Below are 18,969 nucleotides of genomic sequence, written 5' to 3' on the forward strand. Positions count from 1 at the left end.
TATGTTAAACTGTTTTACTACGTGTCCTCCTTAATTATGCAGCTAAATGGTGACAAGGAATAATTTTTCAATACATTCAATTATTACTGGCAGAGCAGAACAGACTCCATTCATCTGAAAACCGACTAAAACAAAGTCATCCATGCCAGACAAGCCTCTCCCTGAGGGTAAGTTAATCACACCTTTAACCTTCACACATGGCAGAAACAGTATTGCCTGCAGAATACTGCAGAAAGGCTGTCTCCAGCTGCCTACAAGGGAATGGAGTAATGGGAGAACAAAATCTGATAATAACTTTGATCCAGTATGTATGGAAAGAGATAAACAGACTAATAACTAATCAACGGATTAAAGCAATGCAACTTATGCCAGTCAGTTAAAGAAAAATGGATTTTGCTCTGCTCAAGGATAGCAACTATTATATTGTGTTAAAATGGCAGGATGTGCCTATTTTTCATCAGACTGCAGCAGTGTGCGACATTTCACAAAGGCCTTGTGTGTGTTGAAATCACCAGTGCATGTCTGAAGACTTTTCTACATCTTAGCGTTCCTTCTCTGAAATAAGCTACGTAGGAGAGGGTAAAGGATATGTCCTGGTCTGTGATGTCTTGCCTTGTAATAAAAATGAAAAATAAGAAATCCAACTAACACTTTTGTGACCTTGACAGAAAGATTAAAAAACACATAACTTACTGGTTTCTTTCCCACAATGAGCTTCTCAACCTTCTGCACCTGGGAGACGTGGTCTTCGTTGGTTTTGAGCTCTCGTTTACGAATCCTCTCGTATATGCCGACCAGAGTCTCCCGGGGTATGTCCTCTCCATCATCCACACCTGAAAGTCAACGTACACATACACCTGAAGGATTAGAACAACAGTAAAAGGATTTCTTTTTTCTTTTTTCTTTTTAAAGGTCAGGATAGTGAGAGAAGATATTAATAAAGCAAAGAGGATTCAAATTGTAAGGGTTGGTCACCTACTCTGCTCCTCTGTAGTGAAAGGTTTAATTTATTTTTGAAGCTGAATTTCACTTATTGCCCCGTTAAGGTCTATATATAATGCCTTCACATGTATTTCATAATAACAGTTTTCTGTTACCTCTTAAGTTCTTGATAAAGTCCTCCAGCTTCATCTTCCTCTCTGGCTTGACGTTGGGGCTGTACATGTCGGTGTTGAGGAGGATGATTGCAAAAGCTAGGATGAAGATGGTGTCAGGGTTCCTAAACTGCCGCACTACTGTTGGGTTACAGATGCAGTAGCGCTGGCTAAAAATAGAAAACGGGAGCATTAAGTAATGTTAAGGAAGAGCAAAACTCAGACTCTAAACTCGATGCAAGCGAGTCAGAGTGAGGAAATGTTTTCAACACTGCCTGAAGAAAACAGAAGTAAATGGGTTCTCTTTATGAACCAATAATTATGCAGATGACACAGCTGTGAGGAAGACCGATGATGTTTATTAAAATGCTTTCAGTATTATGAACACTAATGCTAATGTTTTACTGCACTTGACTACATGAAATACACAGGGGTCGTTAAGAATCAGCTCGGTTTAATGATCATAGTAAATAAATCCATTTTCAGTAGGAGGATTGGGTCACTAAACTTTCTCAAAAATAAAAAAAAAAGTTTATATTGCAGTTTTTTATACGGCATAAAACCCCAACCTGAAAGCCTCAATGAGCCGCTCCACCTTCTGTGCTTCACCCTGGACGCGGATGTGGTTCTGAAATTTCCTCAGGGCTTCGTCGAGCTCCATGCCCTGGAAGTCCATTTCGTCTACCACACAGCTGGTACGTGAGGAGAGGGATGAAGAGAAAAAAGGCAAATACATCAAAACACAGACTGCCACAGTTTTTGTGCTCATCCTCATTCACTGGTAGCTCAACAGGGATGGTTTGGCCCAGATTCTATCATGGAGGATATGTCAGTGAATTCTTGTCATATTGGTGCCATAAGTCACTCTCATAGACTGTGGGATCTTCGTTGAGTAAATCCTCTGAGCAATTGCTTAACTGTTTTCATATGTTCCACACTCCTTTTTAAAAAAACAAAACTAAGTATGCTTTGGATTATGTTGCTGTCAGTAATAACAATATTTTTTTGATCATTCCTGTGGCGATACTTACTCCAAGACATCTCTGTTGAACTGCTTCTGTCGATTGCCAAGAAATTCTCCAATCATCTGCCTGCTTAGCCCCTTTCTCTGCAGCAGGAAGTGAGCCACTCCGACTGGCGTGTCAGGGATGAATCCTCTCTCAGTAAGATACTGAATGCCCTTTTCTGGCTTCCTGAAAAATTCAACATGTCCCCAGATGGTTTGTTTTTAATTCCTGGACAGATGCTGGCACATTTTTAAACTGGGAAGAAGAATATGCTGCTGCTTAATCTTGTTCTTAGAAAATCCATCTATATTACTGTTATTACCCAAAATTTTGACACAGGCCTAAAAACAAAACACACACACACTTCAAACCTCTCATCTTATTGTCATGTAGTTACGTCAGATAAAATCTAAGTAATACAGATGAGTGAAAGGCTTTCATTAAGAAAGAAATATATCTCTGGAAATATTAAAGCAGTGATGGTGCAATTTAGTTTTATCAGTCTTACTAAGCAAACAATAGAACTGCTGTTTGTCAAACACAAATAGAGGTATTACAGTTTGTACTTTTCAATATGAGTTTCATTATGTTGAGTGGGTTTATTATTTTTTTCTATTCCATTTTTCTTTTAAAAATAGTTTTATTAATTCCTAATAAAATTAATTTTTTAATGATTTTTTTAACTTAAAAAACAAACAAAACAAAACTATAAAAGGATCAAAATTTATGAAGTTCAGAAGAAACATCAGTGATGGCAGCAACATGCGTTTTTAGCCTTCACTATAAACGCAGGTCAAGCATGTGCTCCAGCAGAGCAGAGTACCTACTTGTTGAAGAGATTCAGGCCGATGCGGTAGTGTCGCTTCCGGATAACATCATTGCTGAATATGGGCGAATCCCAGCTATTGCGAGTCTCTTTGTGGTAGGTCTGCTTACTTAGGGTCTGCTCTCGCAGGCTGTCTCTTGATGAGGACTCAGAGCTGCAGTTAATGGTGTCATTTGAGTTTGATGTGCTATTGATGCTGTCATTGTCCCCATCTGAGAAATCGGACTCTGACTTGCTCTGTCTGTTAGCTGAGCCGTTGATAGCCAAGTGGCTTTCTAACTGTCTGTGGCGGTGGCGAAGAGGCGCGTCGTCGTCACGGGAGGGAGCTCGTGGTGGGGGCCCGTGGGAAATGTGTTTGGGGCTTGCTTGGGACGATGTTACAATGTGACCGTGAGGTTCATACACAGGTGGCCGTTTGACAGTGCTCCGCTCTGACCGGTCGCTGAGCTCTGCGGAGCTATCGCTAGGAGGTTCTATGGTCAACAGAGGAAGATGGTCCATTCTAAGACGCTGCTCTTGGCACTCTAGAGAAGGAGTGCTGCGGCAGCTTGTGTCTGTGTCACGACCCTCATCTTTGGGGTCAATAGGCCAGTATTCTTGAGAGGAGTTAACTGACCGCAACCGTAAGTCTGATTCTGTGCTGGAGGGCTGGTCCCCTGACCTGGACAAGGCAATAGAAGGGGACATGTCCTCCTCATCGATGAACAGAGTAACATCGCTATAAGACGCCATCGTTTCATCGCGCATCCGTCCAGCTGCCCTATGGTGGGACTTCACCTGATACTGCACATCCCCCTGTCTCTCGGAGCAGCCGATAGCCTCTGGGTCAGGACCCTCATCCCCCTGAAGGCTGCGACAGTTCAGAGCATCATCTATCGACTCAGCCAGAGACTTGACTTGTCTTGAAAAGGCGTCCTCCAGCTCTGTGATGGCATCTGTAAGGTCACCCTGAGGTGGAGGGTGTGCCATGTTGGCCTGCTGGTGAACCTCTATATCTCCGCATTCTGACTGCACCATGGACAGCGGGGTGCCGTCCTCCGTCATGGACACCTGCCTCCCCTCAAAGTATGAGCTGTGGACTTTTTCGGGGCCCTCAAATGAGAGCTGCATCCTCATGTTAGAAAGTACAATGCGTCTGGACATACGGTTCTCTGACATAGAACTCCTGAGACGTTCAAAGTTCTTGTTCATCTGATACTGGCGGAACGCCGTCTGAATGGTTCGAGCTGCATGTCGAGTTATGAATCGTCCACCATATTTGCGCTCTAGCATCTCCACCTAACAAAAACACAAGTAAATTAACTGTAAGACTCATGGGTTACTTAATTGGTTTTCTTAGCTGCAGATGGTCTATAAAGTCATCATCGTGGATGTCCTGTTAGAAGCTAACAAAGTGTTCTTTACACAGCTAGCTTTCTGACAAGAAAAGATTCAAAATATATGATTTTTTAAAAACAGATATCATGTGACTCTTTGAATTTCTGTCAAAAACAGTCTTTTACCTGTTTATCCTGGAGGTCAGCAGAGAGCTCATAGCTCTCAGAGAGCGATCGGGACCGCTTGATGGCCTCCTCCTCAGCCTGCTTACGGAGGATGGACTGTGAGTGCTGGAGCTTGGGTCGTCGGGGCCTCTGAGGCCCAGGCTGGACCCCGTGGCTGTAAAGTGGGCTGTCAAATCGGTCGGGGCTGATGGCTGAGCCGTGGGTCACGGGACCCTGGCCATAGCTGGCTCCCCCATCCAAGGAAGGGCCACTATCACTGGGCCGTGCATCCCCTTCCACACTACAAACATAGGAAAGAGATGGATGGATGATTAGAGACGGTAGAAGGAAAGAAAAATCTCTGAGGCAGTACTGGATTTAAATATTATCAGGTTAGTTCAATCCCAAAATGCCTTAACAAAGAGTAGCTTAAGTTAAATATCCATTATATACAATTAAGTATGGTATTAGAAATATGGTATTGCACAATAGCATGGGTGTGAATGAATATAGCCTTTTCTGGGGCATGCGATCCTGACATACTGCATAAACCACACTTAATTAAATTCAAAGCTGTCTGATGCTAATAGATTTCGCAGAAGAAATTACTAGTGTGTCATAGTTTTTGCTGTACCACATTTAGGAGACACAAAAGACACATAACCGCTCCTAAAATAAAATACATTTGCAGTAACACAGTCCTTGTGCAATTGCTTCCTTTACAAATACTGAGAAAGGAACAAAAAACAAGCGATTACTCACTCACTCTTACATTCTACCACACTAGAGGTCTGCCTCTTACGAAGAGACCGTCTATTTTCAATAAAATGCCAACTCTTCCTCCATATCTTGTCCACCATTCTTTCTGTCAAATGAAGTCCAGAGTACACAGAATCCTCCAGGAAATCCAGGTTTATGTCAGCTCAGGGGCCAATCAGTGGCCCAGGAGAATTACATCATATTCGCAGTAGCGACGACACTCTGTTCCAATTCTCGTTACAAAGTCCAGTTTGGAGAAGAGTGAGTAAATATAACTTCAGTGATCCCTCAGTCAAAAAACAGAAATGCCTTTCAGAGGTGCCGACCCACTCTGTAACTATCATCACACCAACTAACATTTCTTCCCTTCTCCTCTGATACGATTAATGCACAGTTCACTGTCAGCCTAATGTGTTTGAACTGTGACTTGACACACCCATGCAGCGTACACATCTACTTCCTTTATTGGACTGCCTGAAATCAACATTCGGCAACAGCCTGTCAAACACAGCAAAGAGCACAAGCGAAAAAGTGGAACTGAATTTGGTTCAGGAGTTCAGATGGCAAATGTACTGTAATATAAGTGTAAACTCTTTTTGTGACTTCCGAGTAACCCCGCTCAGCACGAGGATTTTATGGTTAATAAAAGACAGCGAGGCTCAGATGTAATATCTGCCTCAGCTGAGTTTATACTTGTCATTTAGGAAATTTGAACTGGATTTACAACCCACAGCATGTCTTTTGATGTCCCTAGATTTGTGATTAACAGAGAAAGTGCAACAGAAATTGAAAATGTTTTCAAAATTGCAATAACTACACTTGCAAGGCTTAAGGCAAGTCATTATTAGTGATTAACATATGAGTCATGGATGTTTGCAAAGGCTTCAGGCAGCTTAGTTTTCAGATCAACACAAATGCTTTGGAGAATAATGCCCCCCTCCAAAAAAGCACTACTGCTTTTCAACTAAAGATTTTAGAGTGAAATATTAAAACAGATTGCACTTGGCTGCCAAACCATCATTAATAATTTTTAGGAAAAGCACAATCCCGAAAATACTCAGCCTAATTCCACAAACTAAGATGGCATTTGGATGCAAGTGGAAAGAACACACTCATAGAACACTTTCATAACTACACCCATTCAAAAATGTCTAATCAGCCAATCATGTAGAAGCAACTTAATATGTTTAGGCATGCAGACACTGCCAAGATAACCTCTTGAATTTCAAACTAAGTATCACAATGAGGAAGAAAGGGGATTTAAGTGACTTTGAACGTGGGATGGTTGTTGGTGCCGAACAGGCTGGTCTGAGTATTTCATAAAATGTTGATCTACCGGGATTTTCAACCATCTTTATGATTTACAGAGAACTGAAAATGAAAAACTATCCAGCAAGGGTCAGACTGCTTCAAGCTGACAGGAGGGGGAAAGTAACTAAAATTTTTACTTATTACAACCAAGTTACGTAGAAGAGCATCTCTGAACAACTTAGACAACAAACCTTGAAGCAGATGGGCTACAGCACCAGATGACCACACTGGTATTACTCTTGTCAGCCAACTCTCCTGTCAGGAGACTGAGGTTACAATTTGCATGACCTCACCAAAAGTAGAAAAGAGATGGGTGGAAAAATTGTGCCTGGTTTGAGGGTCATTCAGACGGTAGGGGTGTTAACACCATGAAAGCATGGATCCATTCTTTCTTGTATCAATGGTTCACACTGGTATTTCACAGGGGATATTTCTTAACTGAGCATTGTTAAATCACCACAGCTTACCAAACTAATGGGCTGATCACGCCCATCCCTTTATGACCACAGTGTACCCATCTTTGATGGCTGCTTAATGTGTCACGTCACAAAGCTCAAATCATCTCAAGCTGGTTTCTTAAACATAACAATGAGTTTACTGTACTCAAATGGCCTCCATCGTCACTAAATCTTAAACCAATAGAGCACATTTGAGATGTGGTGGAACAGGAGATCCACTTCATGGTTTTGCAGCTCACAATTCTGCAGCAACTGTGTGGTGTTAACACGTCAATAAGGACCAAAATCTCTGAGGGTGTCTCCAGCACTTCGCTGTATCTGTGGCACAAATATTTAAGGCATTTCTGAAGGCAAAAGGAGCTTCAAACAAGTATTAGCAAGATGTATCTAGTAAAATGGCCAGTAAACTTATGAGGGAGTGGAGGTGAGCCATTCAAGGTCAGCCAAACCCACAGTCAGACAGTGAAACGTCAAGCTAAGTAAATGCTTACCAACTCCCCTCAGGGTAGAAAATACACATAGTGTTTTAGTATGGACCAGTGCACAGCAACAGAGCCAGACTTGCCCTTTACATAGCTGGAACAACGCTAGTACCTAGCAAAACACATTCAAGATCATACTTCATTGCATAATCACAGCTGGGATAAAAGTTCCCAACCATCTGTCAAAGCTGTCATCCCTGGAGTTAAAAATTACACTGTGTGTGCTGTCACTGTGTGCTTGCAGGTGGCAGTCATTGTTTTTTTATTTCTTCATTTGAGATAAATGAAGAATTAACGTTATGATGACACAAGGGATTTGGACATTAGTCAGGAGGAGTGGGCATTTAACAAATGTGACATTTCTCTGACATAGACTTTGTTAGTTCATTTGGCTTCATTTTTCTTTTAATACCAAAATGATGGTTTGTAATCAAAGTCTACAAACATTTTTAGCCAAACCAGCACCAATGTCCATTTTTGGGTCGGTGGCTCAACTCATTTTAATTTTTGCGTTGCTTGCAATGACATTTTGTACACACAGTGAGTTTAATGACTTTACTGATCCTCCTAATTTTCATCTAGCACCATTATCAGGTCAACTTTGCGTGTCTTATCTGCTTCATTAGACCCCGTAGATGTTATTTAAGCTTAGCACTGTTAATGTGAAAATGTTAGAATGTTAATCTCAGTATTTACCTGCTAACGGTAACCTGACAGAGCTCTTAGGATGACTAAAGTATTGCTATCATTATGTAATGCAGTTTAAATATTTTTTTCTTTTGTACCAATTTGTTGGGAATAATTGCCTTTTCATTGTTTTGCTTAATTGCTTCTGTAATTATTTATGAACCAAAATAAATTTCAATTTATGCTAATAAGATGGTAAAATGAATTGAGTTTAATTGAAATCATTGAAAACACAAAATGCATGCCACCGTTAATAATTACAGCAGTGCACATCTAAAAAGAAAAATAATAATTATATTAATTTAAAAACATATTAAGGCAAAAGTTAAAACTCTAACTGTAATAATTTTCCCCGGGTGAGACCTGTGAGCCAGCTTCTTTACTACATTTTGTTAATAACTACTCTGCTTTTTACCAGCCTAGCATCCAAAGAGTGTTTGAGTGAAAGCAAATGGAAGAAAGAGAGAGAGAATAAGTACTGCTGTGCAGTCAGTGAAAACTCTACAGAGCGAGGTCAGCTGCCAGTGATGGAGGGAAAAAGCTGGGAATAAGAAGAGAGTGCATCATTTTAAGATCTGCACTGATATTTTAAGCTTAAATGGCTGGTGGAAAAGGGAAAAAGAGCGGGAGAACTATTACAGAGTCAGATATTAATTATTCGGTGGACACAAGTGGCTTCAAATGACTTTGAAATGAATGTTTTATACATGTTTTGGACTTTAATATGTGAGCATTGTGGAACCCAATGTTGAGTGGTGGGGGAAGCAGTGATGTCATGCCACACCACTTCCTGATAGTGACTGTACAAGCCTTGAAATATGATCTCACAATATTAGCCCCGACTGTCCCTCCGTCTGGCTCTTTATCCACCAGGAGCCCCCCCTCCATGAGCTCTGATGTAGGCATGGATAAGCATGTCAGCACGGCTGGCAGTGATTTTCAGCCACAGGATCCAGGGATTTGGAGGGGTGGTGGGGGGAGAATCGACAATCTCTCTTTCCTCCAAACACATCCTGAACAAACAGGCCGAGGCCCCTGCCCAGGCCTCAACCCGTACCATCAGTCGGACCTGAGGGAGAAACATTCCTCCATCCCGGAAAAGAGGAGTCACATCTACAGGAGTTCTGGGAATAGCAGAAGGCTAATGAAGTACAGGCTGGAGTTAGAAAGGAAGAGACTGCTGCAGTGTGTAACTAGCGCAACTTCCAAGCAACGTCACAGAGAAGTTTACCACTCTAAAACATAACTCAGTTGTAAACACTAAAGCGATACACACATAGAAAAAATATTTCTACTAGCATTGCATTCAAGGCCTCACTTTTGCCATTTTTCCAACTTTAAAAACATGTAAGTAATGTAGTGAGATTTCATTGAAACCAAGCAAGCTCATGGGGGAGTTTCTTAAAGTGTTAGCATGTGCAGAGAAAAGACTCATGTATGTTTGAAAACATTGTTGCTGGGGAACAATCTAGACATTGTTATATATTAAATGACAGTACCTGTAAAGTTACAGAGGAAGGTCAAATCTGATTTAAAAAAAGTTACTTTTCTTCTGTAGCTTCTTTGTAGGACCTTACCATTTATAGAAATATATTTCTTTATGTGTGTATCTGAACAGAGGCTGTGAAGTGACCCTTCTAATAAAACGAAACAGCGCTTCCATACCGCACCGCACACCCCACATGCAGTGACAGCATGCGCTCCAAGCACAACAAAAGCAGATGTTTTTCCCTCTTTTGAAAGCAACTCAGAGAGCTCATAAATACAGATGCACACACCAGATCTCACTGCACACAGATGTGATGGAATAAACTTTTCAGGTAAAAGGTCTCGCAGATCACACAGAGGCATAATGATGAAGCCCAGCATTAAAAGCTCGAATTGCCAGAAAACACTATATGTCATTTCAGTACCAATAATTGGACTAATGAATTACTTTTTTAGCTGCTCTAAACACACACACACACACACACACACGCAAGTTGGGAATTTACAGTTGGACAAAGCTACGAGCTGGAACGCTGCTCTGGCCAGCAGACTGACAGTAATGCTCCTGACAGTTTGCAGCAGACAGTATATAGTCAACTGGAGTCTCATAAGCCTCGTGGCTGTCAACTACTGTAAGTTGTATCATTCAGAATGAGAGTTTTAGGATCTGACTGTCTTTATATATTTCAGACTGCCATTTGGCATCTAATGTTATCAGAACCAAGGGTATTAAATAGCTATACCCGAGAAAACAAGCACATTTTTCCTTTGTTTTGAAAACTACAACCATAGCCAATTGAGGATAATTAGCAACAGTAAAATTCCTATTAATACCGGAAAAGCAGCTTTTCATTTCTCTGCCAAGGAGAGAGCTGAGGCAGAGCCTTTTGATAACTAAGCTGAATTGGGTATTGCCTTGGTGGAGGACAATCTTCAAGTTCCTCTCTATTTGCATCAAGCTTGCTGATTACAGGTATGCAATCATTCATCAGGTGCCACTTAATGTCCACACAATAATGAAAAAAAAGTATACAGTAGCAAACTGAAACATACGCCACTGCCAGTATGATGAGTAATTTGATTGTTTGTACATGCCACTGAATGACTTGTTGCTTAAGGAAATCTAAAGTCAATATTACTCTCACGCAGTAACTAACAGTCCTGGTTCTGTCTGATCATCCATCCTCCCCCCTCATGTCAAGATTCAGCAACAACAAAAACAACAACAACTGAGCCACTGTCATTATCTTTCAGTGATGAATCATTAAGCTGTCCTCCAGCACTACGCTCAGCACCTGCCCTTGAAGACAGAGCTATGAAAGAGCACACAGCCGTGGCCAAGTAAGTGGGAGGGCCACGACACACCACAGGAATGCCCTTCAACGGAGCGGAGGGGGAACAATCCAACTCAGATGGATTCTGTACAGTAAGACTAAACATATTATGATAGCACAGGCATACAATGACGCACAGAGAGGGCATGATCTGTTTTTAATTAGAATGGAGTCAGAGCTGGAAATGCAGACAACACTTTAAAAGTCAGTCATTTAAAGTGCAAAGCTTTACATTACTGCCGTCATTATAAGAGGATCGTGTGAAATCATAAATGGAGTCCTGGAACACGGTGAATGATTCAAACTCATAGCAGCTCTCTTCCTCTCCAGTGTTTATTAAACACAGGCTTATGAGGGTTAGCAGCCAGGTGTATCCTCATTCAATGACAACACACACACTCACACATTAAATCAAGCACAGTGTACACTCTCCTATTACTCTTACCAGCTATTCAGCTCCAGCTCCAGCAGTGACTGGGTCTTCTCTGAATTACACTGCAAACACCACATGCTGGCCAGCACTTGTAAGAAGATGTACTCCAAACATTAGCAGATCTCCCACCAGTCCCCAGTGCTCCCTAAAAGGCTCCTCTAAAAGACAGACACAACTCAAAACTGCCATCTGCTACAGCTTGTAGATCTCTGCCACTTACAGACGTTTTCATTTCGTTGCCTTGTGATAGCAGTTTCCTATAGATGGTAGGCGTGCATGGTCAGTACTAAGTGGCAGTCTGCAATCTTTGACAGTCAAATGGAGCCCTTTCTTTTTCTCTTTCTTCCTCTCTGTCGTCAGTGCGCGGGGCTGGTAGGAGTATAAGGGGGGTGGAGGCTATGAGACAGGGGAGTGTGAGTTTCTGCCAGGGCCCGAGCGGTATGGAAGAGGGCGGGGTGCTGGGAAGGGGGTGTGAAAGTGTGGAGGCTTTGTAGCTGGGCAGGAAGAGAGAGAGATGGAGATGAAACACTTATCATGCAAGAAAGGGACACACATGACCAGAGAGGAGGCGACGTGGAAAAGAAAGTCATGTTTTTCAGGCACGCTATCAAAGTGTAAAGACATGAAAAGGAGAGACAGAGAGTGACAGCTGGGAATAAAAGATAAACCAATGCACTAAAAAAAAAAAAAAAAAAGCCAGGAGGGAGGGTAAGAGAGTGGCAGCTGAGTTAAGTGCATATAGGTATAGTAGAAAAATAGGAGTGAGATGGAACAGAGAGAAATGGGTAAACAATAAAGTATGAGGAGAAAAAAAAAGAGAGTGGTTGAAGGAAACAGGGTTTGGAGTGTTTGAATGTCAGGATCTTTTGTTAGCTCTTTTTACACAAAAGGAAAAGGACTGACTTGGTAGCGACTGCAAATAAAAGAGAGCGCCTCTATTAATAGAGCCTTTCAAGGCTGAGCAGTGACTGTTAAGATGTGCACTAAGAAAAGGGCTACAGATTCGGTGTCTTTCGCTGCAGAAAATCACAACAGATAAAGATACACAGCTTGTATTGTGTATGTCTTCAATTTTCACTCGCCTTGAAACAAACACTTCTTCATGGATAGTGTTACACACTGCATGAAATTCCCCTCGTACTGCACCATCAGCGCAAACCTCACCAAGCCCCAAACACACAAACTGTGATGGTGTCTTGTCTCTGGACTTCACAGTGTTGTTGAGACAGGGCAGAGACTAATCACCCCTCTGAGAAAAGGGGGTTGGAGTAAACTGCCCCCAAGCCAAAGGTATTTTCTATCTAATGACAACAGGCACAGGAAACGGAGGAGAATGACTCCCACATGGAGCCAGTTTACAGGGACACCAATCATCCACAGAGGCGTCCACACCAGTCTGTAAAAGAGAGGGATCCTGAATTCTTCTAATTACAGACTCGAACCCCTAAAATGATCACCTTGTCCGAACTGTTTTCATCTGAGGCTTCAAATGAAAGATGCAGAATGAGAGACAAAAGCATAAGAAAGGGTTACTTAAGGAGAAAAAGCAAGTGCATCTCAACATGTGTCATGGATCACAGCAGGGGAGACTTACTTGCAACGTGTGACTCAGTTACAATGAGTATGTGTAGAAAGGCAAGCAGACAGACAGTAACCGGCCAACTGGTCTATTTCAGTTTGAGACCTTGACCCGTACTGTGGCGGCTACAGCTGCTAATGCCTTATGGAGCTGCAAGATAGTTGACTCAACTTACAGAACTCACCTATCACGCAAACACACCATAAACAAAAATGGGAACAAAAGCAATTTAAGACCTCCCTGTAATAAATCTGACATCCTCATTACTGAATCATTTTGTCACACTTCACCCAAGACACAAACACAGATGCAGGCATTTAGTTTGGAAATATGTGCATGATTTTAGATATTTGCCCCAGCAGATGCTTTGTTTTCTCTTCCCCCCACAGTGGACCACAGGGAGCCGCTAACTAGAGTTTATTTGTTTTTGACTGCGATATGAAGTAATATTGTGGTCTCATTTTGAAGGCGAGCGCACGATGCGTATCAACCTCAAGTATATTATGACTGTTTCATCATGGGGCACAGGGGTAACGTCAGTTTAGGCATCAAGGAGGGTTATGCTGAAATGATCTAATTAGAGGTATTCCAGGTAAAACTGGGCTGTAAAAGTTTTCACAAACCTAGCTGTCCTGTGTAATGTTCCCTGTCTGCCTGCCTCCACGTCTCTCTCCTCCTCTAGTGTTATAACCCAGTCTAGTCGTCCCGTCTGGTGAAGGCCCACTCCATCTCCCGAGCCCTGGCTGCACAACGCTTTACTCCAAAATGATGTCATTGAGAATTCCAAGCAGAGGCCCACTCTCCGCTCATAAAACTGTATTTCTCCAACTCAATACATATGGTCTCTCTGCATTTCAGCTCCTACTCTATCACTCTCCTCCAAATCCAAACCCTCCCTTCTTTTCCTTCCCTTTCTTGTCTCAGAGTAAAAGGAAAGCTAACTACAGAAAACAGGGGACCAGTCCCAACAGGCCCCAAGCGGTCAACATACCTACAGCTTTATCAAATGCTTCCCACAGATGTAGTACCTGAGTATCAGGCAAAGAAAAAACACGGACTTTCCAACTGCAAAGAGAATGAAAAAAGGCAGAGCAGAAGAAAAGAAAGCAAAAGAAACGACAGGGGGGGAAAGTGATATCTTCCTGGAAACTTGGTCACAAGTTTGGCAGACGGTGCTCTGTCTACATGACATCATGCATCGTTACTCATTATCTGCTTTTGCTGGATGCTGAGCGACTGAGACCTGCGCTAAGAAACGGAAAATAAAATGAAAACTCAGCCTTCGCCTGGTCTGGAAACAATTAGAACAGGCTGATGTCATAGTTTGATACAACAGCATACTAAATGAGATGTAGTGGGCTGGGATAGTTTTGTGAACACAGAGAACTTTGTATAGGGGGCAAAAAAACAAAAAAAAACAAAACAAAAAACACATCATTCCTCTGTAAATTCTCAGGAACAAAGAATTTCTGTGCATAAGGAGGGACTGGCAGCAGATGTTTAAATAGAGCTGAAATAGAAGTAATTAAAGGATATGCAGAATCTGTTCATCACATCCTGGCAGCAAAGCTGGAGCAGATGTGTTGCCTGTGGGATCCTATGGGAATGATCAAAGATCATCAGTGGCAAGTGATGTCTGTGAGGCTTTTCTTTTTCCCTGTTTGCATATTGTTGCAGTAATGCATCCAGATGCAAACAAAAACTGAAGGTTTTGGGAGAGATGACTTTTTAATTTACCATATCCTTTCCTCTAACTATAAGTACATTGTGAGATTCTTTTGAACTCTTACTGAAAATTGTCTGGCGACAGGCTGACCAGTAGCAAGAGTAAACAAAATCCTGGTGAAAAAGCAGGCTTGCTTCATTATTCTTCGAATCTTTAGTGGGACATTTTTCAAAAATATTCACTTCCTTGTTTATTTACATGAGAATATTCATACCACTTTACCTTAGATTATCATTAAGGATGGATGCAGGGAGGAACAGTTAGCTAGGAGGTCACGATGCACAGCCAAATAAATGCTCCAACAGATTGCTTAGCCTTAATCCACGAACAACTGAATGAATGCACGAGTTTAAATATGTAAAAAATGAAGCAGTGCAGGCAGGTAATTTTTAAAGCATGAGCCAGAAGTTTAGGATCCATTTGTGCTGCATGCAGTTTTATGCTACGCTCCTGCCTATAGCATCACATGTGGGCAAAGATGATAGTGGTTTCAAAAAAAATATTTCAACAGTGGCTTTTTCCAAAAATGCACTGATCTAAATTACAAATGTGCCAGCATGCTGAGAACAATTTAATGACTTTGGGCCTGCTCGTACAAGGAAAGAAGGTCTAAGGTTTACTTCTTCTTGGTTAGAGTTTTTCTTTGGTCTCTTTGTGTTTGTGTGGGTGTCCTCTGGTTTCTTCTTACATTTTAAAGACATGCAGGTCAGGTGGAGTCTCTAGCTTTGAAATATGAATGGAGGAAACTTGTGATCAGCAGTCGGGCACAGGTCACAAGACGACACTGATAACCAAAACAAATCTTTACTATATAAAACCAGCCACATGCTTTTGTACTCTTTTTTGTGTCTGCACTAGAATAAAATCGCAAAAAAAAAGAAAAGAAAAAAGAACTACACTAACACATCACTTCAAAATAATCTTGTCTGCTTGAAGATGCCCTCTCCCTCTCAGTTAAAATATAAATAGAGGTGGTGTCTTTTGTGCTGTAACCATTATTAGAAGCAGGCCCCCTTTGTCCAGTAACAATATTTCCCCTTTCAGCTCACTCCATTACCAGATACTGTATTTCTCCAAAGCTCTTAACGTTAGCTCCACCCATCAGGGACACATACTACAGCACAGTTCTCCCCTGCTAAAAATAGACCCATGTGAGGTGACACGCTCTGGTAAACACTCCGAGTGAGACAAAGCTTTGAAGAACAAGAGAAAGAATACACATCAGGAGAATGGCCATTGAATGCCCTGCTGATATCATCTCATTATCTGTTTCTTTGTAGTGCATTGATGTGCAGCGTTTTTTAGTGACACCGTGAAATCTTGAGGTCAACTGGAAAACAGAGTGGTACTCAGAGCAGCCATGACTGTAAATGTGACATAAGCCACAGCGGGTATAAATACTCATGGCGGTCGTGATGACCGCAGGAGCACAGCACTGCCACCAGAACAATAAAACAGACCCGACAGAGGCTTTGCAATGATTGGACCCAGTCCACAATGGGCTCTCAGAGTGACATCGCCACCCACTGGTTAGATTGATTGATTGATTGAATCTTTATTTTGAACATGTTGAAAAAGTATAAAAAAAAAAAAAATAGAATTAAAAGAGACAAATGAACAAAGCAAACAAAAGGAAAACGAGCAACCACAACTCCAAATAACGTCCATGTTCAAAAAGGAGCAGGAAGAAGCATAAGCTTATTTAATCCCACCCCTTTTCCACTATCTAGTATCAATAGACTACAGAAATACCTCCTTGTAATTACATTTTGTGTGTGTGTGTGTGTGTGTGTGTGTGTGTGTGTATATATATATATATATATATATATATATATATATATATGATACTATATGTTCCCTTAAAGATGCACATTAGGTCTGGGGGCAGATATGCGGTTGATGATGTTAGTCAGGACAACTGGGGTCAGACATGTTTGTCACAGCTGCATATCAGGAGGGTGGTGGGTTATTCAAAGGCACCGGGATGTAACGAACCAGGTTTTTCGGGTGGGGAGGGGTTTGTGCAATAATCTATTTGAGGCAGCAGCAGAGTCCCCACCTGTCTCAAGTCACACAGTCTGCGGTTTAAATGCATTACAGGTCAGGAAAGATGAGTTTGTGGCATGCTGCAAGACCCCACAGCGAAGATGTCTTATATATGTAACCTATATCTTATATAGACTTAAATATATTCAAAGCTTTTTCCCTTTCTTTGAATCACATTTTAAGAATGTATAAAGTTGTCCAGTACAGTGTAAGCAACTTAGGCTTAACTGATTGGCTAAACATCTTCAACAAATATCAGAAAATATTTCTAATATCGTTTCCAACCTTCCTAAAACATCCATCTTTCTAACAGCACCATGCTGGCCAATCAGTCTTCAAACAGACTCCTGATTTATTGCCAAACACTATCAAAATCACGTCCTGGTGCTACACAGATTCCAGAAATGATTCTGTGGAGCCATCTATCAATATTATCTTAGATTTTTTTTTTAAATAGATAAATATATATATATAATATAATCCATCATTTGACATAAACCAAACGTGTTCCTAAAATAACTACTTGTGCATGCACTTTTGAGCATACATGTGTATCTCTCAGTGCAATCATTTTGGAGCCATGAGCTAAGTCACATCATTGAACTGGGTAAATTGACTTCAAGGCTTACAATGATAATAATTGCTGTTTCAATCAGATTCCATTCATTGCCGACAGCAACAGAGATCTGATTAAATAGCTGATGATCTTGAACACGTTGTGTTGCTCAATCATTCCAATCTCTCACAAGATTTCATTAGCAGTCAAGCAAGAAATGATGTTGTGGCTTAGAGGTGATTGTAGTATAATTAAGTGTCTAGTGAAGACACATGCTAATTGCATGGAAGGTTTTGAATCAGAGTCTCTTTTCAAATGTACGATTCAGCATCAATAAAGAAAAACTGTTTATTTAAAATCGTCTACATAAGTTGCTTATTTTATGCAGAAGATGATTGAGATTGAAGAGATACAGATACAGTGAGGAGATGCAGATTGAAATCTCTGCATTCCTATAAAACTCAGACTGCTTACATTCCACAAAAAATTCACCTCTCCGCGCACAGCTGTCTAATAGCTTTACCAGAGCTTGCCTCACTTTGTTTTCCAACAGCCCTGAACTCCCCAGTCAAGACTCCAGTTTCTTGCCATGCTTTGCTGCCCTTCACAAAAGCAAAGCAAACTGCGCCTCCATGGCACCCGAAGCCCACAGCATAAACACTACGACTAAGCCTCGAGGTGCCCTGAGGAGCTCCTTCCCACTCAGCCATATACACTGGCACAAGCCATTGTTTGCATTGGCACATCATGTAAAGGCGGCTTCTCTCATGTCTGCTTCTTTACGCCTTTCAGATTCTGCTCCACTTGGAAGTGAAAGCGTAAAATGTATTTCATTTTAATGCCCCTCATTAGGCTGACAGGGAAGGAATCATTCAAGAAACCCAATGTTATTTCAGGAGAAAAAAAGAAAACCGGAGAACTGAATACAGATGTGGGGAAATGAAGGCAGCTAAGAGTATCTACACTGTATCTAGTGTGCAAATACTGTGAATAAGCTTCAATCAAGTCATGCCACAGAGGAGCTCTTACTCGAAAGATTAATGCACTTTCAAGCTTAGCTCCATTCTAATCAACCTAACCACAGCACTGACAAGAGAAATTAAGCAAAACAATAAAAAAAAAAATAATAATAAAATAAAATAAAATAAACAGATCAAACAACAAGAAATATTTGTTAATGCCCTGGGGAAAAATATCTAAATGTATTTGCTAGTACAAGTTCACTGAGTGCAAACGTCTTGCATTGATCGTTTTAGTCTCTAAGAGGCAGGAGGTTTGAGCAGTACTGAAAGGATTGCTGTATCAGGATCCCAGCTGTCAAAGGAAATCCTGACTGTTAACTTTTTCCTTTTTCCCCTTTTTTCAAAAACTTTGCACATCTAAGCAGAAACACCAAATCAGCCACAGAATTAACATGAGAAAACTCAAGATTGGTTTACATGTTATGAGAGCTTTTCCCTGCCGTAATGAAAACTTAATCAGTCGTATTTAAATATTAATTAAAAGCCACAGCTGAAAGCACCTCAACAATGGGAGCAGAATTAAAAAAGAAATAATTCATGATCCCCACCTGTCCTCTTTATAGATTCGTAGAGACACACATGTCAAAGTTTTCATAACCCTCTTGACAATGAGCCTAAGGTTCAAAAGTTATAAAAGTTGAAAAATGACTAAGTGGCCATGATTCTTTTTTTCACCCCCC

The 18,969-nt window shown here is 41.2% G+C and overlaps 1 protein-coding gene across 3 annotated transcripts in view; it reads right to left on the reverse strand.

The window, feature by feature from the left end:
• LOC146611011 (IQ motif and SEC7 domain-containing protein 1-like) overlaps positions 1-18,969 on the reverse strand; it is a 98,389-nt gene that overhangs the window by 8,752 nt on the left and 70,668 nt on the right. For 2 of the 3 annotated variants that reach the window (XM_085344376.1, XM_085344378.1), the window contains exons 4-9: positions 4,430-4,709; positions 2,929-4,205; positions 2,126-2,287; positions 1,664-1,786; positions 1,098-1,264; positions 694-833 (exon numbers count right to left, since the gene is read on the reverse strand). In XM_085344376.1, the coding sequence (XP_085200502.1) occupies positions 694-833; positions 1,098-1,264; positions 1,664-1,786; positions 2,126-2,287; positions 2,929-4,205; positions 4,430-4,709 (2,149 nt within the window). Of the gene's footprint in view, positions 1-693; positions 834-1,097; positions 1,265-1,663; positions 1,787-2,125; positions 2,288-2,928; positions 4,206-4,429; positions 4,710-5,170; positions 5,609-18,969 lie in introns of those variants that run through there. The other variant, XM_085344377.1, reaches the window with a different exon arrangement.

Source organism: Diplotaxodon limnothrissa, linkage group LG20 (genome assembly GCF_057381915.1).
Source record: "Diplotaxodon limnothrissa isolate DT_005_m linkage group LG20, D_limnothrissa_male_GT1.1, whole genome shotgun sequence".
Classification (NCBI taxonomy): domain Eukaryota; kingdom Metazoa; phylum Chordata; class Actinopteri; order Cichliformes; family Cichlidae; genus Diplotaxodon; species Diplotaxodon limnothrissa.